Source organism: Dendrobium catenatum, unplaced genomic scaffold, assembly GCF_001605985.2.
Source record: "Dendrobium catenatum unplaced genomic scaffold, ASM160598v2 fragScaff_scaffold_501, whole genome shotgun sequence".
Classification (NCBI taxonomy): Eukaryota; Viridiplantae; Streptophyta; class Magnoliopsida; order Asparagales; family Orchidaceae; genus Dendrobium; species Dendrobium catenatum.
The window spans coordinates 872,470-896,868 of record NW_021318963.1 but is presented as its reverse complement, the minus strand read 5'-3'; the positions used below and the strand labels follow the sequence as shown (position 1 = coordinate 896,868).

General features: G+C 35.2%; 2 protein-coding genes across 10 annotated transcripts in view; one reads left to right on the top strand and one right to left on the bottom strand.

Annotated features, from left to right (window-relative positions):
* LOC110094954 (probable leucine-rich repeat receptor-like serine/threonine-protein kinase At3g14840) overlaps nt 1-5,735 on the bottom strand; it is a 30,851-nt gene extending 25,116 nt beyond the window's left edge. For 3 of the 9 annotated variants that reach the window (XM_028694530.1, XM_020820308.2, XM_020820306.2), the window contains exon 1: nt 5,349-5,723. In XM_028694530.1, the coding sequence (XP_028550363.1) occupies nt 5,349-5,436 (88 nt within the window). In that variant the 5' untranslated portion in view covers nt 5,437-5,723. Of the gene's footprint in view, nt 1-3,458; nt 3,531-3,632; nt 3,702-3,805; nt 3,878-3,988; nt 4,061-4,141; nt 4,214-4,314; nt 4,387-4,505; nt 4,578-4,669; nt 4,739-4,824; nt 4,897-4,977; nt 5,153-5,348 lie in introns of all 9 variants that reach the window. The other 6 variants (XM_028694531.1, XM_028694533.1, XM_028694532.1 and 3 more) reach the window with 6 other exon arrangements.
* Nucleotides 5,736-7,604: 1,869 nt separating this feature from the next.
* LOC110094956 lies at nt 7,605-23,478 on the top strand. The gene is made up of 5 exons (XM_020820310.2): nt 7,605-7,869; nt 8,415-9,317; nt 9,783-9,983; nt 10,067-10,262; nt 23,090-23,478. The coding sequence occupies exons 1-5, from the start codon at nt 7,747-7,749 to the stop codon at nt 23,272-23,274; spliced, it is 1,608 nt and encodes a 535-aa protein (XP_020675969.1). The 5' UTR covers nt 7,605-7,746; the 3' UTR covers nt 23,275-23,478.
* The last annotated feature ends 921 nt before the right edge of the window (nt 23,479-24,399 follow it).

Sequence of the window (24,399 nt, the reverse complement as noted above, 5' to 3'; positions counted from 1 at the left end):
TTTTTTTTATTATAATTCCATCATACCTAATACAAGAGAATGAGCCTCTATATATAGGCCTCAAAAGAAATTAAAAGACATATTTGCCCCTTGGGCTTACATAAGACAAAGGGTAAAAAAGGGCAATTACAAAATTAAATCAAAATATACTTAATAAACTAAAATAAAACAAAGAGATCTCGGTCGTCGATCTTCAGCTCCTCGGATAGGCATGGACGGTTGGATGTCCGCATCAAAAAATCTATCCACCCTCCACAATAAATTATCTAGAACTATAAATTTGAGAATAACTTCAGCTCACAAAGAGTGAATGTTCAATTGGTGTATCGATAAGATTCATTTTCAAATAATCTCTCGCAAGTAAGAATGTAGCACACATCCTCTAACTGATGGTTTTGCCCTCAAATGAAACCACAAATAAATGGTTATGACTAGGACCATTTGACAGGATAGTTTTGCCGCAAAATAGTACCACTAAATTACAATTACGACTAAAACTAGTTTATTTGGCAATGGCTCTAAACCTTGAGACAAACATCCACCCTAAGTCTATAAGGTACCTCTAGATGAAGCAACTCATGGCTGCCGACACGAATCTATTGATCAAATTAGGTCCACTATCTCCTCTGATTAAATAAACTAGAGACCACAACGGTTTAAAGTGATGAATCATGGAATTTTGATTGAGCTCATCATCAGTCCTCCTCCATCAGTTTTAAATATATGGTGATAAAAGCATAAAACCCCAAATTCAAACCTTGAAAATTGTTGCTACTATACGTTGCGAACTTAGCACCTATCTAACAACTAGCCTTAATCGAAAGTTTTCTCTCGTTGGTAGGAGGGATACTTAACTAAAAGGTCTTGCACCTATAGAAAACTAGACCTTAGATCATAAAGTCTTCACAAAATGAGGGTAAAATCTTTGAGTAATGTCTTATACAACAACAACAACAACATCAAGCCTTTATCCCACTACGTGGGGTCGGCTACATAAATCTTTTTTCTCAATTGTGTACTATTAAAGGTTAAATTCTCGTTTAAATCTAATAAAGAAATGTCATTCATAATATTTTCTAACCAAGTCTTTTTATGTCTGCCTCTACCTTTCTTAACATAAGTCAAATCTAATACCTCTACTCTCCTAACCGGGTCATTGGAAGGCCACCGTTTTATGTGACCAAACCATCTAAGGCGACTCTCTTTAATCTTATCTTCTACTGGAGCTGCTCCAGCCTTTTCACGTATATGCTCATTTTGTATCCTATCTCTAAGGGTAAAACCACTCATCCACCTGAGCATCCTCATCTCTGCCACACTTAGCTTAGTATTATGCTTCTCTTTTAGTGGCCAACATTCAGCACCATAAAGCATTGCAGGCCACACTACCATCTTATAGAATTTTCCCTTAAGTTGAGGGGTATTTTTTCTATCACACAACAAGCCCAATGCATTCCTCCACTTCAACCATCCAACTTGAATTATGCTGATAATATCTCAATCAATTTCACCATCACTCTGAACAATAGATCCAAGATATCTAAAACGTGTACTCTTATTAATGACTTGATCGCCCAAAGTCACAATCCCCTCACTAGGTCTATTACTACTAAAATTATACTCCATATATTCCGTTTTAGATCTACTCAAGCGAAAACCTTTAGTCTCTAATGTTGACCTCCATAATTCAACTTTACTTTCAACTCCCTCTCTAGTCTTATCAACAAGAATAATATCATCAGCAAAAAGCATACACCAAGGTACATCCTCTTGCAAATGTCTAGTGAGAACATACATGACTAAAGCAAAAAGATATGGGCTTAAGGCTGATCCTTGATGTAATCCAACCGAAATAGGAAAATACTTGGTCAATCCACCTTGTGTTTGAACACAAGTAATAGCTCCTGCATACATATCTTTAATGATTTGAATATAAGCATTATTGACTCCTTTCTTTTCAAGAACTCTCCATAGCACTTCTCTTGGAACTTTATCTATGCTTTTTCTAAATCAATAAATATCATATGTAGATCCTCCTTATTTTCTCTATATTTCTCCATCAAACCTCTTAATAAATGTATGGCTTCCATAGTCGACCTACCCGGCATGAATCCAAATTGATTTTGAGAAACATTAGTATCACGCCGCAACCTATGCTCCATAACTCGCTCCCATAGTTTTAAAGTATGACACATTAATTTAATTCCTCTATAATTCACATAATCTTGTGCATCATCTTTATTCTTAAAAATATGAATTAACACACTCATTCTCCACTCATCTGACATCTTTTTAGTCTTCAAAATAGTATTAAAAAGTTTAGTAAGCCAAGAAATTCCTTCATCTCCTAAGCATTTCCACACCTTTATTGGAATATCATCAGGTCCAACAGCTTTTTCATCCTTCATTTTCTTTAAAGCCTCTCTAACTTCGTTTTACTAATACGCCGATAAAAACAGACATCTATATTTTCATTTAGGATGCTAAGGTCACTATAGTCAATCTTATTTTCATTAAAAAGTTTAGCAAAATATCTCATCCTTAATACACTTCACTTGAACTAAATCATTACTACTCTTATCTTTTTGTTTGGCTAACTTATACATATATCTTTTTCCCTCATTAGTATCTAATCTATTATATAAATCACTAAAAGCTAAGGTTTTTGCATCGCATATTGCTTTCTTAGATTCCTTACGAGCCTCTTTATATCTATCCCAATTATCTGAATTTTTAAAATTAAACCAATTTTTATAACAAATCTTCTTATTATTAATCTTTTCTTGCACATTTGGATTCCACCACCAACTATTTTTACTATTATGAGTTTTTCTCTTTGGTACTCCAAGCACATCTTTTGCAATATTCTTAATATCACTAGCTACTTTTCCCACATAACATTAGCATCCTCATGAACAGATAAAATTTTAAGATCTAAAATCTTACTCTCAAAAATATTTTTGTTAATATTCTTTAAATTCCCCCATCTAATCCTAATGTCTTATCTTAAATCTAGATTATCTACTTAAAATTTATCCTAGAATATCATATGTGAAAACTATCCTCTATCAATAAAAAGGTGAGGAGAGGCCAGGGCAAGAATTTTCAGAGCCCACATTTAAAACATATTTTAGTTTGTATTCTAGAAGAAGGGAGTATCTACTATAATGTTGCCTTCATATGCAAGAGTTAGTATGAAAAACTAAAATAGCTTATCTGATGCTCACTAAAAAAGACATAGTTTTCATTTAAAACAAATTAACCTTTCAAGTTATTCAAAGTAAAAGTTTGGCCCTTTATTTGATTAGCACCAAAACCTAAAAATTAATGAGAATGAAATTTAGTTTTCTAAGAGACACTCATACATGATGAAATCGCGTCCAATTCTTATGTGTTTGATCAAGAGAAAGTGAAGCATCTAAGACAAATTGTACCAAATTTAAGGATTTTTTACTTACAGCCGTTTGAGATTTACAAAATTGTCCATAAATTTGGGGATCACTCCGGATATACCACAATTCCTTAATGTCCTAGACAAGAAATCAATGTAAATCAATGTACTGACCCTCAATACCAATAAATATCATTGAGAGGCACATAAACTGCAACAGAAGGAAGAGCATCAAACTTACAGATATTGCAGTTGTTCAATACCTTGCAACTGTGGAAAGCCAGAGTTACCAACTATGTCACTGATTCGCCTGCCAACAAAAAAGATTCACATGAAACTTGGCAACATTTCCTTCTGGGATAATCTGATAGAAGGTAGTTGATACAAAAATTAATAATAGAAGTTTTTGCATACAAGTCATCCAATTTCTTCAAACGAGAAATTCCTGAAGGAATGGGCCCTTGAAGACCACTTGCTTGAAGGTCTCTACAATTAATAAATTTGTATGTTAGAATTCAAAACTAGAATTATTCATCATAAAAAAAAGGAAGCCATGAAAGCAGAAAAAAGTAAGTTTCAGGAGGCCCTAATGCTCACAGTCTTAGAAGCTGTGTCCAGTTCTGGATAAACTGTGGTATCTTTCCATTGAAGTTGTTGCTGCGAATCAAACTGCACCACGACTGTATAATTAAAAATCAGCTTCTATGAATAAATGATGCAAATCCACATAAGGAATCACCAAACACTTACAAGTATTGTAAATTGGTTAAATTAGTAAATGTATCCGGCAGCTCGCCAGACAAAAAGTTCGACGATAATTGACTGCAAAACCAGAAAAAATAAGTGTATAAAGGGAACAAGTAACTGCATCTTTGAAACAATAAACAGGAGAAAGGGAGGAAAAAGGTTAAAAAGAAACTCACAATAGCTCTAAGCTGTTGAGATGCCCAAGCTGCTCTGGAAGAGAACCCATAAGTTGATTTTCTTCTAGCACCCTATGGAGCAAATTAAGAGAGGCGGTGGGAGAAATTAGTACTGACGAAGTAATAACCTTCTCTAAAGAATTGAAAAATGAAAGACGTAAAGAAAAAAAAGAGGAGGGATATTAGCCCACAGATTTCTAAGGTTTGTGAAGTTCCCAATCCATGAAGGGATTTGCCCTGAGATTCGATTGCCAAGAAGAGAACTACACTAACACAAATTCAAATTGTTACAAAAACTTTGTGAAGCTCCCAATCCATGTGCATTTTCAAGCTAAGCAATCACGAAGCAACCTACAAATTCACAAGTGGCAGAACAGCCCACTCTTTTGGAATTGATCCATAGATATAGTTGCGGGTGAGGTCACTGTCAAATTTTGATTTTCTCATTAATCAAACAGCCAAAATCAATATTCGTCGGATCCTAAACCCTAAACTTATTCGGTGGCATACATTTCTTGGAGGAATGGAAGCTTTGCCATTTCTGGTGGGAGCCTTCCCACAAGGTTCTGAGACTTGAGGACTCTGCAAATAATAATTAGATCAAATGAGATAAACCACCCATATACTTGATTCATTGCTTGCACTTAACACACGAGACCTTACATGCTTGTCACATGGCAAACACTTCCATCATCAGAGCAGTTATTGCACCATACGCTGTTTTCAAATCCAACAAGAGCATTAGGAGTGACCCAACTCAATTCTTGGCTACACGGATCCACACTAAAATCCCAACTGGTTTTATTTAATGCCCTAGCGATGCTTTTGAGGGCTTCAACTGATCAATTAAAAGAAACAACTCTCATTAGAGAATAAGGATCCAAAATAATACACTAAAACTAAATCTCAAACAACTGGTTTTGAGTGCAGCATTAAGGTCAAGTTCAAAGAATAAATCTCCAATTACTACAAACAGTTGGAATGAGGACAATAATCTCAATAATCAAACTAAGAGAAAAAGATAAATGGTTTACTCTCTTCCGGAGGGAGACGCGTCTTAACGGACTGAAAAACGAATCCAATAGCTAGAAAAAGAAGGAACACTCCACAATGCTTAACCATATCTCCACCTAAGTTTTGGCAGATTACAACTTCTTGACCGCAGGTAATGGAGGAGATTTCATTTTGCAAGCTGATGATTCCTCATGTCAACATGCTCAACCTTGAAATGAAAAGAAAGAGATGCATTCTATCAGATCTAAAGACCAACCTACCGTTCTCCGTGCCGAGTTAGAATTAGATCTGTACACCGCCTCCTTTTTGAAATGCGAATTGGAATCCCGAGCTGGATTTTTTATTTTTATTTTTTTTTACTTTAAGACATGAATCATCCATGCAAAGTAGAAGTGAAGCATATTGCCATTGACTCGATGGTCCAAACCTCGACTAATACAGTATCGATAAGAACTGGCTATTTGGTTTATTAAAAATACTAAAAATACTAAAAAATAAATATATTTTACATTATGGGGGCAACTTGATTGGAATACAAAGTGGTGTAAAGTATTTCAAATACAAAAAATTTTAAAATTTTGGTGTTTGATTGAATACAAAGTAGAGCAAAGTAAAAAAGTAAATTTATTGCAAATTATTTTAGTTCATTTTTGAATTAAACTAAACTCGTCCAGTTTTGAGCGAGAACCATTTACGATTTACACCACAAGAAAACTCGCTTGACCACTGCCCCCACAGTCGCCACTAGCCAACCACACTAACAGCCAATACCATCCGCCACCACCCATCACTAGCCACCACCACCACCTCACCCACCGACTGCCATCATTTTTGGACATTACATTACATTCATTATTTAGAAAAAAGAATCATTCACTTGCATTTACTTTACATTCATCTAAATAACTTCAAAGTATTCATTTTACACTGCATTCATTTTACATTTCATTCTTTTTACACAATATTTATTTTTTAGCCAACAAAACAATCGATCTCCATATAACTTATGTTTTAACATGAACTCACCAAAATATTGTATATCTCACAAAAAAGTTGTAGGTCTGTGAAATAAAAGGTTGATCTAAGAATAAACATATTGATCTAAGCTATAAAACATATATGCAAGTTGCAACAACAAATAAAACAAAAATGCATAAATCACATTAAAGAATTTTGAAAACTTAAACTTCATAAGCAAAAATATAAGAAACCTCCTGAACCGATCTCAAATTTAAACTTGTACATGGTAGAGAAGAAGTTTTTACCTTCATATCTATAGAGAGATTAAGGCTTCGTTTGGGACGGCTGTCTTACTGCTTCTTAAAACGACTTTTTCGTATAAAAATTTTAATTTTTGTACTAAAAAATAACTTTAAGAACCAATAAAAAATAGTCCCGAAAGAAACCTAAGCTAAAGTTAAATTATCATCACAAAAACAATTACGCAAGCCTTGCTTCTTTTTCAATTCCTTTCCTCTAAGAAGCCTCTTTCCTTATAATGGACAAAGACAGCAACACTAAACCACTTAAAATATGTATATTCTACTTCTTTCTGTATTTGTTGCCATACTCCACCATAAACCAAACTTCTGTAAAGAAATAAGTTTGCTTGAGAACTCAACCCTAAATATGATGATTAATTACAACATAATACATACATGCTATTTCAAATACCTCACATAATGTAAAAAGTATGTATTTCACACTATATAAAGGGTTAAATATAACTATCTCAAACTCCTCATATGATGTGGGACTAAAAATGTTGCATTAATAGTTTATAATGTGAATTTGAGATTAGTTGGGCTATAAATTTGAGCTTAGTTTGGCTACAAATAGTTTAGAATGTAAATTTATATATTATATTAAATATTATTCCTATAAATATATAATTATTAAATGATATTATTTATAAATCGACTCTAATTTGATCGATTCGAGAATCACAAATTTTTCTGGTTCATTGTCTGATCAGATTTTGAGAAACTTATTATTAAGAAGAGGAATATCAAATATCACTTATATTATATAGTATAGAAGGATAAAAGATTCCAATACCAATGACTTTCAAACATGGCACAATTTACATAAAGTTTTCACCTTTATTTTGTTATGAATTAAATGTTTGATGTATATTATTTGATCTAATTGAGTTGGATACTTTCTAATAGAATAAATTTGCGGGTTTAAAAAAAAAACGATAAATTATTGAAAGCTATAGCTTGTTCGACCAAAAATCCTTCGGTGAGCAAAGTGGGCACCCTTCCTCTTCCTCTTCCTCTTCCTCATCTTTCCTTGTTGGAGGTGAAGAAGTTACCAATTTCTTGTAGATTTTCTAAGCGGCTGCAAAGTATTCGTCGAAGCAGGAAACGTCCAACGCCTCTATATCCGATTTTCGCCGTCGAGATCAATAATCTGATGGCAGATATGAACAAGCTATACCCTGAGATCGAAGTCCTGGATTTGAAGCAGAAGGAATCGGCAACGCCTGTGGCAGAATACGTGTCTAGGGTTTCTACTGTCCTCGATGACGATAATAAGGTTTGCTTATATGTTCCGTTTATTGTTGTACTTCAGCGATCTCTTATTTGCTTTATCTTTTGCTTGTTATTTGTTTTGTTTGCAACTCTGTGGAGATTAGTGAGTTTTTCACCTGGGGTTTATCAATTTTTTGAATGAAGGGATTATCATTGTCACTGTGCTTATTGATTTGTATTTTTTATGTACCATGACAATTGCAAGAATTAGAGCTTGTGGTGTTCTTTGGGGTGAACTTCATATTTGCACGGTAGCTGTAGTAAATTTCGAATTTTCTTTTCTCCATCTCTAGTTGCTTTTTTTTTATGATGAAAAAAATATGGATTTGTTTCTATTTAACTATTTATTTGTTTCAGTATTTTCCTTTTTAATTGTCTATTTGTGATTTACGATTTGATGATTAGATACTGTGTGCAGCACTGTTTTTTGGTGTCAAAAATGCTCTTTGAGCAACATCAATATCGAACTAATAACATCTTTAAATATTTTGATATAATGTCTAACATTTTTTTTGCATTTGTTCTTGACCACATGAAATTCAAATACAGGGCGCTCGGTTGCAGAAAGAATATGATAATTCATTCAGCGAAAGTGATGAGAATAATGGTTTTCTTCCTTTAATTGATTATCCTTCTACCCGACAAAACAACCATGCTCCAGAGTGCTTTAACCACGCCACCAATGCTTCCGAAAACCGGAAGTTAGGTAGATATTTCTACTATGATACACCATATAACGAGGATACTGGTGTTTGGATTCCTGTTTCGATACCACCCATGTCAGCTAGTGATCACGAGGAATTCAGCCAAGGTTTCTTGACCAATGGGGCATATTTTCCTGATGGGGATATTACTTGGTCTCAGCTTGCTGGGGAACACAAGGAGATGACTATGTGGGATGTTGTGTCAGAGATTCTGCTTGCTAGCCGAGTAAAGGTGGCTTCCCTATCTATGGGTGAGTTACGAAGCAGTAAATTGCCTTGGATCCCAAATGAACTATTGGAGCATGCGTGGAATGAGATGGCACATACTCTTACAGAGGCTAGCTTTGGAAATGCTAAGGAAATTCTTGATGCAGAGCCACCTATGTGGCTAGCTGATAGTGCGGCAGCAGCCTGTATGCTTTGTAATGTGAAATTTCATCCGATTATGTGTTCTCGACATCACTGCCGTTTCTGTGGTGGGATATTTTGTAATGAATGTTCGAAGGGTAGGTGTTTGCTTCCCTCTAAATTCCGGATTTGGGACCCCCAAAGGGTTTGTGATGTCTGCTCTGTGCGTCTAGAATTTGTTCAGCCTTATCTTATGGATCAAGTTAGCCGGGCATCACAGTTGCCAACTCATGATCTCACAGATCTCAGCACATTACGATCATGGTTGAACTTTCCATGGTGCCAGTCCATGGAGTATGAGATCTATAAGGCAGCTAATACAGTTCGTGATTACAATAAGGTAATTATTTTGAAGCTATATATTGTATTTTTAAAATTTTATCTTTTAAAGTTTTTCTTTTTGCTAATCTCCTAGTTGCCTAGCTGTTAAGAAGTTGCTTGCTGAATAATAGTTCTAGTGTTTTGATCCAGTTAGTGTTAAAAGGATTGTATGTAAGCGATCGGTGAACTTCCTTGGCCTATGTGGTGGACCGGTGGTTGGCCTTTTGTGGTCTTGTCTTTGCCTACTAGACGTTGCTCTTCAAAAATGGCTTCGGGAGCACATTAGCTGGCTAACATGATCAAGATTTTTGTTCCTTTAATTTATATAACTTTTCTTTTGGGTCACCTCAGGATTTTTAATTGAAAATGATAGAAGCAAATTATTAGTTCTTCTTGTGAATATGAATGCTTCTCTTTGCCCTTTTATTAAATTTTTAATAAGTGTTTAAGATGAGATTTATGCTATAGTTGAATAATTGTTCAGGTGGGTTCTTTGAAACCGGAAAAGTCCATTCCTGTTGCCATTCTTAGACAAGCGAAAGGCCTTGCCATACTAACTGTTGCAAAGGTTGGGATGATGGTTACATATAATGTTGGGACTGGGTTGGTAATTGCTCGTCGTGATGATGGTTCCTGGTCACCGCCATCAGCTATTTCTACCTTTGGCATTGGGTGGGGAGCACAGGCAAGCATCGTACTGGCCAAGTGACGAGCACCTCTTATGAATTTGACTTGTTTTACGTGCTTATTAAAATTTAATTTCTACAGGCTGGTGGGGAGTTGACTGATTTTATTATTGTTCTTAAAACAAAAGATGCTGTTAAGAACTTCAGTGGCAATGCTCATATTTCACTAGGTGCTGGCATCAGTGCAGCAGCTGGAATTGTTGGGAGAGCAGCTGAGGCTGATCTGCATGCTGGGGCTGGTGGTTTTGCTGCTTGCTACACATACAGCAGAAGTAAAGGTAAAAATAATAAACTACAATATTTATTACCTTTAGATGAATTTTTAATTGCTGAAAGAGAGATGATTAAATGGTGAATGCATTAGATACATTGTATTTGTGCTTGTAAAATGATTAAAACGATAAAAAATTTAATGGTGTTATGATTGGCTGGGGAATGGACATAGTAAAACTTAGATTTATTATTTTCTTATAAGAAAAATAAATCGTTTTGATTGCAAATATTGTAAATTTATTCCGAGTGTAATTTTATGTACCAAACATCGCTTATTAATTTTGGACTTTAAGATGAATGAACATAAAATAAAAAATAAAGTTAAACATTGTTCTAGGATTAAATGAGGGTTGTTAAATAATATTAACAAAATTATTTTTGAGAATAAGATATTAGATCTTAAGATTTTGTCTGTGCATGAGGAAGTTAATGTTATGTGGAAAAAAGTAGTTAGTGATATTAATTATATTGCAAAAGATGTGCTTGGAAAAGGAAAAACTCATAATAGTAAAAATAGTTGGTGTTGGAATCAAAATGTGCAAGAAAAAATAAAAATAAAAAAAAAAGAAAATTTATTGTAAAGATTGATTTAAATGTAAATTTTTTGATAATTGAGAAAGATATAAAGATGTCAGTAAGGAGTCTAAGAAAGTAATATGCGATGCAAAGATTTTAGCTTTTAATGATTTGTATAATAAATTAGATATTAAGAAGGGCGAAAGATATATGTATAAGTTAACTAAATGATGCGGTCAAAAAATATAGGGGAGCCTATATTTTTTATCACAAAAAGAAAAATAGACTCTTCCTATATAAAAGAAGACACAAAAAACCTTAAAAAGAAGAGGAGAGAACTTAGAGATGAGAGAACAAAGAACAAACTCTTATATTTCAAATTTGACATAAACTTAGAAATAAAAACTTACAAACTTGGACACTTACAACTCAAACAAGACACCCCTAAAATTGCTTCACTTAGAGAAGAGGGATACAGGTGGAATGGCACTTGCGGAGAGACGAAAGAGGTTAGAAGCCGAGACGAAAGGTTGGAAAGAGCTCGCAAGATTTCCGGAGGGGATGAGAAAGAAGACGGACAAAGCTCGCAAGCTTTTCCAATAACCCGCATGTTAGATTCCAAAAATCACATAATATTCACTTAACTTTCAAACATTACAAATCCCCCATATATATAGGTATAAAAGGGAATATCAAAAGACACATAACATTAATTATCACAAGAACCTAAACATCACAAGCATTAAACCCAAATACTTTTCACGGAAAAACAGCCCAAGCCAAGGAACCGAAGCACCAGTCGCGGAAGACAAGGAAGCCGCACGGAACTGAGGAGCCACAGCCACGGGAAAGAGCCCAGGCGCGGAAAACCAGCAGCTGGCCGGAAATCCAAGAGGCAAGGCACAGAAAACAGCAGCCCAATGGTGGAAGCCAAGGAGTCATGGGAAAAAGCAAATCTTGGAATTTCAAAAGTCGGTTTGGAATTTCAAGAGACAATTATAATGAAAAATATAAAAATCATAAAAAGTACATTTAATAAAAGATAAATATGAACTAAAATGTTAGCTAATAATGAGCTAACCCTTAGTTCAATAAGTGAACTAAAGACCAGCTCATAAATGAGCTAAAATTTCAGCTCAATTTTGATTGAGCTAGTAGACTCAAGAGAAGCCAAAATTCATATTATTTTAGACATGAGTTGACCCCCCTTTTGTCTACATAAGACTCCTTCTTGAGAACTCATCTCCCGATGAGTTAGCTGTTGGTTCTCTTGAGGAGGTGCATACTGTTCATCCAGCTCTTTGAGTTTCTCAACAAACTTCTTTAAAATTTCTTCCTGTTCCTTCTCGAATTGTCGTTGTAGATATCTTTTTCGCTTCTCGAATTTTTGATCACAAAGGACATGTGATACTGAAGCTTGTATAAACGGTCTTGAAGCAGATTAGTAGAATCGCCTTCTGTAGGAATCCATCTGTCCAACGGGAGTGGGACATCAGGATTGTTTGAATTTATTTCCTCGTTGACCGACTCAAAAAGATTCAAAAGATTATAAGACTCACAACCTAAGCACTTAGACTCAATAGACTCTCAATACACCTTGACTTGACAAATAAGATTTGACAAACTACAACTTGACAAACACAACCTAGGACTTCCTAACTTGCTCTGATACCAAATGATGCGGGCAAAAAATATAGGGGTGCCTATATTTTTACCCCTATATTTTTTGGATCACAAGTAAAAATAAACTTCCTATATAAAAGAAGACACAAAAAACCTTAAAAAGAAGAGGAGAGAACTTAGAGATGAGAGAACAAAGAACAAACTCTTACATTTCAAATTTGACATAAACTTAGAAATAAAAACTTACAAACTTGGACACTTACAACTCAAACAAGACACCCTAAAATTGCTTCACTTAGAGAAGAGGGATACAGGTGGAATGACACTTGCGGAGAGACGAAAGAGGTTAGAAGCCGAGACGAAAGGTTGGAAAGAGCTCGCAAGATTTTCGGAGAGGATGAGAGAGAAGACGGACAAAGCTCGCAAGCTTTTCCAATAACCCACAGGTTAGATTCCAAAAATCACATAATATTTACTTAACTTTCAAACATTACAAATCCCCCATATATATAGGTATGAAAGGGAATATCAAAAGACACATAACATTAATTATCACAAGAACCTAAACATCACAAGCATTAAACCCAAATGCTTTTCACGGAAAAACAGCCCAAGCCAAGGAACCGAAGCAGCAGCCGCGGAAGACAAGGAAGCCGCACGGAACCGAGGAGCCACAGCCACGGGAAAGAGCCCAGGCGCAGAAAACCAGCAGCCGGCCGGAAATCCAAGAGGCAAGGCATGGAAAACAGCAGCCCAATGGTGGAAGCCAAGGAGCCACATATGGGAAAAAGCAAATCTTGGAATTCCAAAAGCCTATTTGGAATTCCAAGAGACAACTATAATGAAAAACATAAAAAGCATAAAAAGTACATTTAATAAAAGATAAATATAAACTAAAATGTTAGCTAATAATGAGCTAACACTTAGTTCAATAAGTGAACTAAAGACCAGCTCATAAATGAGCTAAAATTTCAGCTCAATTTTGATTGAGCTTGTAGACTCAAGAGAAGCCAAAATTCATATTATTTTGGACATGAGTTGACCCCCCTTTTGTCTACATCACTAAACAATGAGATAAGAGTAGTAAGGATTTAGTTCAAATGAAGTGTATTAAAGATGATGATAAAAAGTGCTTTTATTAGAAGAGGATATGCAACAAAGGTGGATGTGATTTTTTTTTTCTAAAATTTTTAATGAAGATTATGAGTATGCAATTGACTTTAGTAATTTTAGCTCCCTAAATGAAAGGGAAGATTTTTGCTATTATCAGCGTATTAGTAAAATTGAATTTAGAGAAGCTTTTTAGATAAAGAAGTGTAGAAAAGCTGTTGGACTTGATGATATTTCAATAGAGGTGTGAAAATGCTTTGGAGATGAAGTAATTTCTTGGCTTATTAAATTTTTTAATATTACTTTGAAAACTAAAAAGATAACAGGTGAGTGGAGAATTAGTGTGTTGATTCCTATTTTTAAGAATAAAGGTGATGCATAAGATTATGCGAATTATAGAGGAATTAAATTATTGTGTCATACTTTAAAACTATGGGAGAGTTATGGAGCATAGGTTGCAGTGTGATACTAATGTTTCTCAATTCAATTTGGATTCATGTCGGATAGGTCTACTATGGAAGCTATACATTTATTGAGAGGTTTGATGGAGAAGTGTAGAGAGAACAAGGAGGATCTACATATGATATTTATTGATATAGAGAAAGCATGTGATAAAATTCCAAGAGAAGTGCTTATAGAGAGATCTAGAAAAGAAATGGGTTAATAATGCTTATATTCAAGTCATTAAGGATATATATGCAGGAGCTATTACTTGCGTTCAAATATAAGGTGGTTTGATCAAGTATTTTCCTATTTCAGTTGGATTACATCAAGGATTAGCCTTAAGCCCATATATTTTTTGCTTTAGTCATGGATGTTCTAGACATTTGCAAGAGGTTGTACTCTGGTGTATGCTTTTTGCTGATGATGTCGTTTTTGTTGATAAGACTAGAGAGAGAGAGTTGAAGGTAAAATTGAATTATGGAGTTAACCTTAGAGTCTAAAGGCTTTCGTTTGAGTAGATCTAAAACTGAATATATATAGTGCAATTTTTGTAATAATAAATCTAGTGGATGGATTGTGACTTATGGTGATCAAGTCATTAATATGAGTACACATTTTCGATATCTTGTGTCTATTGTTTAGAGTGATGGTGAAATAGATGGGACTTATTAGTACAAGTGTGATGGTTGAAGTGGAGGAATGCATCGGGTTTGTTGTGTGATGGAAAAGTTTCCCTCAAACTTAAGGGAAAATTTTATAAGATGGTGGTGAGACCTGTAATGCTTTATGGTGCAAAATGTTGTCCATTAAAAGAAAAATATAACATTAAGTTAAGTGTTTACATAGATGAAATGCTCAGGTGGATGAGTGGCTTTACTCTTAGAGACATGATATGAAATGAGCATATAAGTGAAAAGGTTGGAGTAGCTCCAACAGTCCAGCGGATGATAAGATTAAAGAGAGTCGCCTTAATGGTTTGGTCACACAAAACGCCGGCCTTCCAATGACTTAGTTTGGAAAGTAGATGTATTAGATTTGACTTATGCTAAGAAAGATAGAGGCAACTCTAAAAAGACTTGGTTAGAAAATATTAGAAATGAACTTTCTTTATTGGATTTTAATTAGAATTTAACTCTTACCAGGACACAATGGAGAAAAAAGATTCATGTAGCTGATCCCACATAGTGGGATAAAGGCTTGATGTTATTGTTGTTGTTGTATGATTGGCAAGGGAGGTATAAGTCTCCAAGTAATATCAAATATTTAGTTTGAGGTTAGTTTTATGATCATGCATTTGCTATATCACTTGAATTGATAGCATTTTCTAAGGTCAATTGTGGGAGTTTTCTTTTCAAATTACATTGTAGTTAGACTTCATTTAATGGCTTAAGTGTATACTTGGAGTTGGTGTTTATTTTTTTCTTTTTAACATGCCCAACTTGTTTTCATGCCACCTAAATAACAGCATGGAATTCTACATTTCCCACAAATTTGGTGGCTTCTTGCATTGGAGACTTATTTTTCGCCTCCTTGAGGTGTGGATCTTATGATTTTGTGTGTATAGAAATATTTTGACAATGCTTCTTCTTTTATATCTGTTGACCTCTGTTAAGTAAAAAAAAAAATCAAAACCAAATCTTACCTACTCTGCCACCGCACGTCGCACGTCGTTCGGCACGATCTTGCGTCACTTCTCCCACGATCGCCCACAACCTCGTGTCGTTAAAGAGCCAAGGAAAAGAGGCTGAAGGGAGCCCACAATATCATATTAAGTTACACGAAGTGTCAAGATCATGAAGGTTAAGTGTTATTGATTTTAATATCGGGTTCATATTTTAAAAGGATGGTCAATTTGACTGTCCTCTTCAAAGAACCTTATAAGGAGAATGGTGTGAAACAAAATGAAGTTGGGGAATTGCAGGAATTTAATAAAATTTGTTAAGCTTGCCAATTTTAAAATTAATGTTTCACAAGATTAGATTCTAGGAACCCTTAGTTGTTGTTTTGCTTTGGCATGCGGTTACAAATTAGATTAGCGGAAAAACATAAAACAACATCAAAACAAGTAAAAGCTTAAAGTATAATTAACAAAAATCCACCGATTAACAAATAGAGCGTTCACCTTGAGTTTCTCTCACTCACACTCTTGGGGATTTTGGCAGAAGAAGAACTTCAACAATATTAAGGATGCCACCATAAGACAGAAAATGCCTACAATATTGCCTAATGGAAACTTATCCGAAGAGGAAGAAGTCGGTGGATGTTGGAGGACTTGCCACTGTCCGGAGGTTAGATGCTTGTCGATGGCGGTCGTCAAAGAGAAGAAGATCTCTTCGACAGTGTGGTCGATCTCCCAGTTGATGTCAAAGAAGGGTGATCTCAACACATTTACTCGTCCTTGATGATGGTAGACAAATCCATGATCTTGTTCAGGATTGGCCATTAATGGGGAAGTAGGCCGGGGTTGTGTATCTTCTTCCTTGGATGGTGTATAAACCAAAGGGAGAACAGATGAAGAGGAGGAAGGATGGGTTTGGGTGGTTGACTAAGGCTAGGAGGGAGGCTAGCCTTAATTTCAGATTTTAGGGTTTAGTTTGGGGAGGGAAACGAATCTAAAAATTTGAAATTTAATTTTAGATTTCAAGGTGGGAAAGGAGGGAACAATTCAAAATTTGAGTCTCCTCTAATTGGGGAGGCTAGCCTTAATTTCATATTTTAGGGTTTAGTTTGGGGAGCAAAAATGAATTTTAAAAATCTGAAATTAAATTTCAGATTTCAAGGTGGTGAAGGAGGGAAAAATTCAAAATTTGAGTCCCCTCTAATTGTGGAAAGGTAGTGGCGGCACACCTTGATAGGTGGGGCTTTTATTGAGAGCAATAGGGGAAGGGAATTAATTAAGAGAGAGGGAAAGAGGGGGGATGGCCGAGAGAAAAGGGAGGGGGATGGGGAGTGTCCACATTCAATGAACGTGTCTACATGCAATGAATGTGGGATTTGTAATTAAATCTAATTTAATTTCAGATTGGTAGCAGTTATGGGGGATTTCCAAAATAGGTTAAGGCTAATTAGAAAATATTTTAAAATTCAAATTCATTTGAATTTGAATTAAGAGACTTTCCAAATTAATAAAGGACTATAGTAGGAAAGTAATAAAGGGCAATTCGAAATTGAAATCAAGGGGATTGGGGAATGGGTTGACTGACGGCTAGGGCTTGGGAAGGCGTGGCCGACGGTGTGGGAGGAGGAGGTGGTGGGGAAAAAACTGGCGGTTTGGATAGAAAAGGGGCAGGAGGCCGGCGGGTAGGGCTTCGAACCGTGGGGTTGATGGGGGGTGTGAAGGTGGATGCCGACGGTTTGAGGTGAAAGGGGGAGGAGGACGGCGGTTTGGGAGGAGGAGGAAGGAGGCCGGCGGTTTGGGAGGAGGAGGAAGGAGGCCGGCAGTTTGGAGAGGGAAGCCAAAGAGGGAGGAAGGTGAAGTATGAGGTAACCGAGAGTCTGGACATGTCCTGTGGCTGGCGGGTGTTGCTCTTGCCCTCACATAGGGACTTCACCTCTCTCTCTCTAGAGCTCTCAACACTTAAAGGAACTAGGAGGCTGAAACTTCATTAATCAATCATCATCTTATACAATAATGAGGGCCCTCATATATATCCCTCAAAATAATAAAAGATGCAGACTAAAATGCCCTATGGGCTACAACACAAACTAATCCCTCACAGGGGTACAATGGTAAATACTAAAACATAAACAAAAATAATACATAAAAAACATCCTAAATAAAGACTCCTAATCGTAGTCGTTGATCTACGATTCTTCCGATGATAGACGTGCTAGAATCTCCTGCTGATGTCCTCATTAGAGAAGCTTAACTCATAGTTTAGCCATCAAATCTTGAAAAAGTTAGGAGGTCAAATTTGATGATTTTAGACCGTTCGATTGCTTGATGGAGAGTGCCAAATGACAATGATAGTGATTCTCACATCACACCATTGAAATAAAAAAAAAAGTTATCTTCAAGAGTTCACCGGTAAAGATAGATCATCTAGATCATCAATAAGAAACTTTACCATCAGGGTAGGGAAGCAAGAAGTCAAGACTTATAATCAGGGTAGGGAAGCAAGAAGTCAAGACAAGAAAGGGAGGCAAGAAGTCATGACTGTTGGATCAAAATTCAGATTTAAGTAGAATAATGATGCTTTGAATTTTATACTTTTTTTGATAAGTTTGTATTTGAATTTTAAATTATGAATTAGAATAAGTTCTTCTATAATTATCTCTTCATTTGAAGTTATCTGGTTTTTATTTATTGATAAGATTTCCTCTTTAGTTGAGTTTGTCTAGGTTGGATAAAGACTTATTTCTGCTGTAATGGCCTATAAATAGGCCAAATTCTTGCAATAAAATTCAATTCCAATTCCCCCAAACCCCTCTCGTCTTCTTCTTGAAAGATCGTTAGGGATGTTAGGCCCTCTTGAACTTAGTCCCAAGCTAATTAAAGAGAGAGGTGAATTGGAAAACTTTAAAATCAAAACACAATCCAAATCACCACAATAATAAATGCGGAAATCATAGATCCGCAACACTTCTCTCCTCCCTACGGCCAGTGGCCTCCCTTAGCGGTTTTGACAGCCAACTACAGCACCAAGGTCACCCAATTTTGCTACCAGTGCTGTCTTGTTGCCTTCTGCAAGTGCCAGAAAACTCGTTGGCTGCCTGCCAGCACCTTCCAGACCTGCAGCTGCCTCCAGGAGGTCTTTAGGTGCTGTACTGAACTAGCAGAGTAGGGAAATAGGGATCTTGCTTGTTGTCTACAACAAAACAGAGAAGAAATCATCACTTTGCTTCTGTTATATATCAGAAGAAAACGGCCAAATGTCGCTCTGATCCAGAGTAAATTACAATAAGATTATCTTGCTGAACGGCAAAGAAGATTACCTTTTTTTTTCAAGACGCAGATTAGGGCAAGAAAAGCAGAATCAGAGAGGGAAATTTGTGGTCTACAGCATGAACAAGGCAAAATAAAAAAAAGGAGAAGCTATATACAACAATAGGTTAAACATGAGGTGCATTTATTTTGATTTATTGATCATCTGGGATCCTTCCTAATCATTTTCATATCTATTCAACTTCTTATTGTGAACTCACATCATAACGGTAAGAGGTTAGAATCACATCAGGTTTGTATCAAAATACTCATACTTAGTGTATGGTACAAACGAACAGAGTGTATCATGCAACCAAAGATTCTCTCATTGTTCTAGATTTAGACCAAAAGAAAACAAAGAAGCAAAACCTAGAAACATTGATTGAAAGAGTCCTCTCATGATCTAGCCGAATAAGTGGCTAATTTATCCAAACAAATATCTGTGTCTCTACGATGATAGAATGGATGAAAATGCACTCCACTACCATCACATCGTATCATAGTTACCCTACTCGCAATATTCCTTTTGATTCCATACCAATAATAAATGTTCTTCAACAAATGCTAGCAATATGGAAGACGCTAATGAGAATTAGGAAAAGGATGTCGCTATGATAAATGAAGGAATAGAACTTTTAAAGTAGAAAGTCAAAATGGTGATTCCCACTTATGATATGTGGATGGACCAATTAGAGACAACTTCATTTTGTATGGGTAAGATGCTATTGATGGTGTTTGCTCTACTTAAATTAAGCCAAAATGTTTTAAATATGTGGAACTTTCACTTAATAGGAAATGGTCATTAGGAAACAACCTGTGAGTAGTTTAAGAGATTGATATATTGCAAGTCTCATCTGATATGTTATGTTGGTGATCTGTGAAATAAATAACATAGTATAAGACAATGCCAAGGATAATTTATGCATGGTTGCACCACAAAATTTATAAGAAAAGCGGTCACTTTGAGAGTTAATCTTGAGGATGTATGAATTATATCATTAGTCTTTTCTCTCAAATAACTAATAAACTTTGTTTTCTTCCCATCTTAGACATTAAACAGGGTAGTAACATGGCAATGTCCATAGAACGAAAAAAAAAAAGGTAAAGGGAAGTGTCCTAAGAACCATTCTCTTATAGAAAGAAGGAAAAATGGATCAGCGATGGTTTTTCTTCTTACAACATCAATTTCTGGAAAATTTTGTGATCATTGCAAAGTAGTTTGTCTCATCAAATAAATATGCTAGAAATTGCCTCTTGGACTGTTTTATGATAAAATGAAAAAAAGAAGATGGAAAGGTAACTATTTTTGTAATACATTCTATCATGTTGAGTCCGATGTACAAGGTAGACTCAAGGCGGATTGGTCTATCTTTGATGGCATTAACAACAAAAGATATACTAGCAAGGTCATCCTTCAATAAGAATACATAAGAATTGTTGCACCTTGAGAATATAAGTTTATTAAGTTGGTGATCATCATCATTGACACTTGTAGCTAGAAGAATATCATTTTTGCTAATTTGGTGCAGAAATTTAACACGCCTTGGATCATAATCAGCTCTTCTCCTTTCAAAATTCAACCCATCTCCTTTCAAATTCAGCACTCCTTCGATCGTAATCACCCCCTCCCCTTTCAAATTCCACCTCTCTCATTTCCAATTCAGCACCCCTTCATTCATGCCCGACCTCCTCACTCCTCTTCCCATACCCTCTACTCAACTTCGCCCTATGAATAGGCTCCAGAGGGGGCATTCTCTCTTCTCCCTCCAAATTCTCCACCTCATGATCTTCCCTTTGCCGTATTGGATTAGGATTTTTCCCACTTCCTTGGCGGCATACGACTTCTCTGGACTCTGATGAGGTCGATTTAGTTTGACCCTCGAGCAACTTCGTCAACATCTCCTAAGGATGTAAATTTTCCTACAAATCTTCTCGTAGACGGTTGAAATTTGACTTTTAAAATCTTAAAATTGAGTTTGAAGATCTAAAATTTCATATTTCAATTGTACGATCTCTCCTTCCAAGACTTCTACCTTTCTTCCTGCCATAGGTACCTGAATTTAGGCTCCAACAAAAAAAAAAAAAAAAAAAAAAAAAAAAAAAACAACTTTGATGCAAATCTGGCCTCCAATCAGTATAAAACAACAAGATTGGAGAGGAAAACATAGTAGAAATCAACGAGGAAGACTTCTATTCCAGCCCAGGAAACTGCTCTGATTACCAATTTGATAGGAAGTGCTCGTAGAAGTCCACTATTCCTTGGCTGAAATTTAATTTCAGCAGCCCCAAACACAATACCCATGAAGAATTAAGAAGAATAACCAGTGATTTTTTTTTTTCAATTGATGATATAAGGAAGAAAACAAACAATATAAAATGGATCTTCAATTAGAGATGAAGATCCGGCTCTCCTAAATCCTCCCTAGCTATCAGCTAGAGCCCAAACATCCTAAGAACAGTCCAATTTCAGCCAACAACACAATCATAACCCTAGGAAAACAACCTACTCAAAGCAAACAATAATGATGTAAATCCCAAAATAACTCCTTTGAATTTACTCTCCTAGCCAATACTTAATTTCCTTCTTCAAATGGCTGCTAGAGCCCACCCCAAAAAGGGGCAGGAGTTTGAGGCGGAATAGGTTCGCCTCCTGTAAGGTCGGTCCCTCCTGACCGGCTGGACCTGTCTCATAACTATAAGAGTTTAGCATTGCATCACAATAAACTGTTAGAATTTTCATAAATACAGTTCTTTTATGAACGAATCATCCAAAGAAAATGACATTTGATCACATATTTATTGCATCGTCAATTCTAATATGACATGTGATAACGTCCAAATAAAGCTGGTAATGACATGTAAAATGACTGTATCCTGCATAAATGCAAATTAGATTTGTACTTCTATTCTTCCTCTAATTCTCTCTCTTAATATGCTTGTTTCTTGACACACTCCAAAGTTTTAAGCCTTGCAAGCATCCATCTAAATCCATATCAACAATAGCACTGGCGCATCTAATTTGAGAACTTACACAATGATTTTGTGATGCTTCAAGAAACTAAAGAAAGCATCCCTGATATACGGTATGTATAATGTGATAGATAAGTTGTGTATATTATTGTGTTGAACTAGTCAAATCAACTGAAATTTTATGGGATTTCTTCTATGAAAATTTATAAATCGTAATTAGGCCACTTTGTCATATGTAGCTACTTGTTAGGGAGTAAAAAATGAATTGATATATAAGTTGAGCATAGCAAAAATGAGGAATTTAAGGTGGATGCATGATAAAATTAGGAAGGATAAATTAAGAAATGATAAATGTTAGAGGAATAATTATAGCGACATTTGTTAAAAATAAGATAATTGAAAAAAGATTTTGGTTTGGACATTCACAATGAAGAGATAAAAATGTAACCTTGAGATATTGACTTTATAGCTAAGGTTAAATGGATAGAAGTTATCAAATTGATTTATAAAGAATATGTTTAATGCATCAAATAACACTGGGTAGTAATGAATGAAATTCGAGGACTCGTAAAACAGATTGATGATGATGATATCATGTAATGTCTAAAACAACTTCCATGTTTAGATTATATATTGATTATAGTAGTATACTAAGTGAAGGACAGTATCCTACATTCATTTTTTATCCTTGTTATCTTTAAATTCAATTTTTTGTGATACAATTATAAATTTAAGATCAAGGCCTTTCACGTTGATCCACAACATAAAAAATCCAGCGTTCAATCTGATCAACTTTTATGAAGGTTTTTAACCTTGTTTTAAGTTTTTTCCAAACATCTATCTTAAAATTTATTTTAACCTTCTCCATATTTATCTTGTCCATATCCCATGTGGATGTCTAAGCTTCATAGCTGTAAGTTTTGCAGTTGATTACATTCTGCATGCATATGCGCATTGTGTTAATCTACCTATTTAAAGCATGCAAATGCATAACTTTTACTAGACAACACTTGCTTCTTTGCATAGATTAATTATTATGTGCGGCCGTCGAACGTCATTCAGAGACTAACCAGAATGCGTCATGTCATCCTGTGTTCGGTACCGCAGCTTGGTACTACTCTGTATTGCTCCATATCGGGGCTCGGTACTGTTGATGTGACGCATTTTGGTTGGTCCCGATCTCCGCACAGAATAATTTCTCATGTGTATAAGCCGTAATGAGGTTCCTTTGTATATTCCCTACAGGTGCATTCTTGGGTTGCTCACTCGAAGGCAGTATGCTAACCACAAGAACATTGGAAAATTGCCGCTTCTATGGTTCTTCAACAATTAATGCTTCGGATATCCTTCTTGGCACATTGCCCAGGCCTCCTGCAGCCGCTCTTCTGTACAATGCTCTTTCTGATTTATTCCAGAAGCTGAAAACCTGATCAATCAGTTAAGTTTGATTAGCTCCTCATATGCCACTGAATATTTGACTCTCATCTTTCATGGATCAGTGTTGATTTTGCTTATCCATTTTCATCCCAATTCTTTGGTTTTCTGTAAATATGCAAGCTTCTTAATGCATGTACAGTTAAATAACGAAAAAAAGTTTGATTTTTCTATAAGTAAATTATTCTGTATTGATTGAAGTGGCTATAATAATCAACTAGTGGCAGATTTCTTTTTAGCGTTTGTTGCGGTGGCAAGAATTTAAGAGCATGTCCTTTGACAGAAATTATTTTATGCGGTTACCAAACGGCTTGTAGGGGCAAACGAAAATGTTGTCGTGTACCGCTCAGTATCGGGTGACGTGATGCATTTTGATTTTGCCTCTGGATTGTTTGATGATCGCACAGAATAATTTCTCATCCTTTGGATATCCTAAAATTCATGAAAAAAATTATGGAAGAATATCCTAATACAATTTATGTTAAAATTAACTTAAGAGGTCTGTTTTTATGTTGAAATTAATGCTTATATATAACATCATGAATTAAGTTTGGTTTGGGAAATTTTTTTTTAATGTTTTATAAAGTTAATTTTTAGTATAAAAATTTCTTGAAAGTAAAAAAAAATTGTGATATAAAATTATATTATTATTTTATGGCTGAATTTTCCATTAAGTGATGGAGCAATGATTTTAGTAGCAATTTAATTCTTATTTTGGTGTTTCATAGTTGAATGAAAATTTGCATTAGTAATGCTGTATTGCTGAGCTCATAAATTTAAAACCTTGATGTGCTGACTTATAAAGCTAATTTTTAGTATAAAAATTTTTTGAAAGTAAAAAAAAATAGTGATATAAAATTATCCCAAACGAAGGTCTTTGCATGAATTTTATTATTATTATTATTTTATGGCTGAATTTTCCATTAAGTGATGGAGCAATGATTTTAGCAGCAATTTAATTCTTATTTTGGTGTTTCATAGTTGAATGAAAATTTGCATTAGTAATGCTGTATTGCTGAGCTCATAAATTTAAAACCTTGATGTGCTGACTATTTGATTGAGGTTTTGTTTGAGATATTTTTTTATTGCTTCTTAAAGCAGTTTTTTTAGTATGAAAGTTA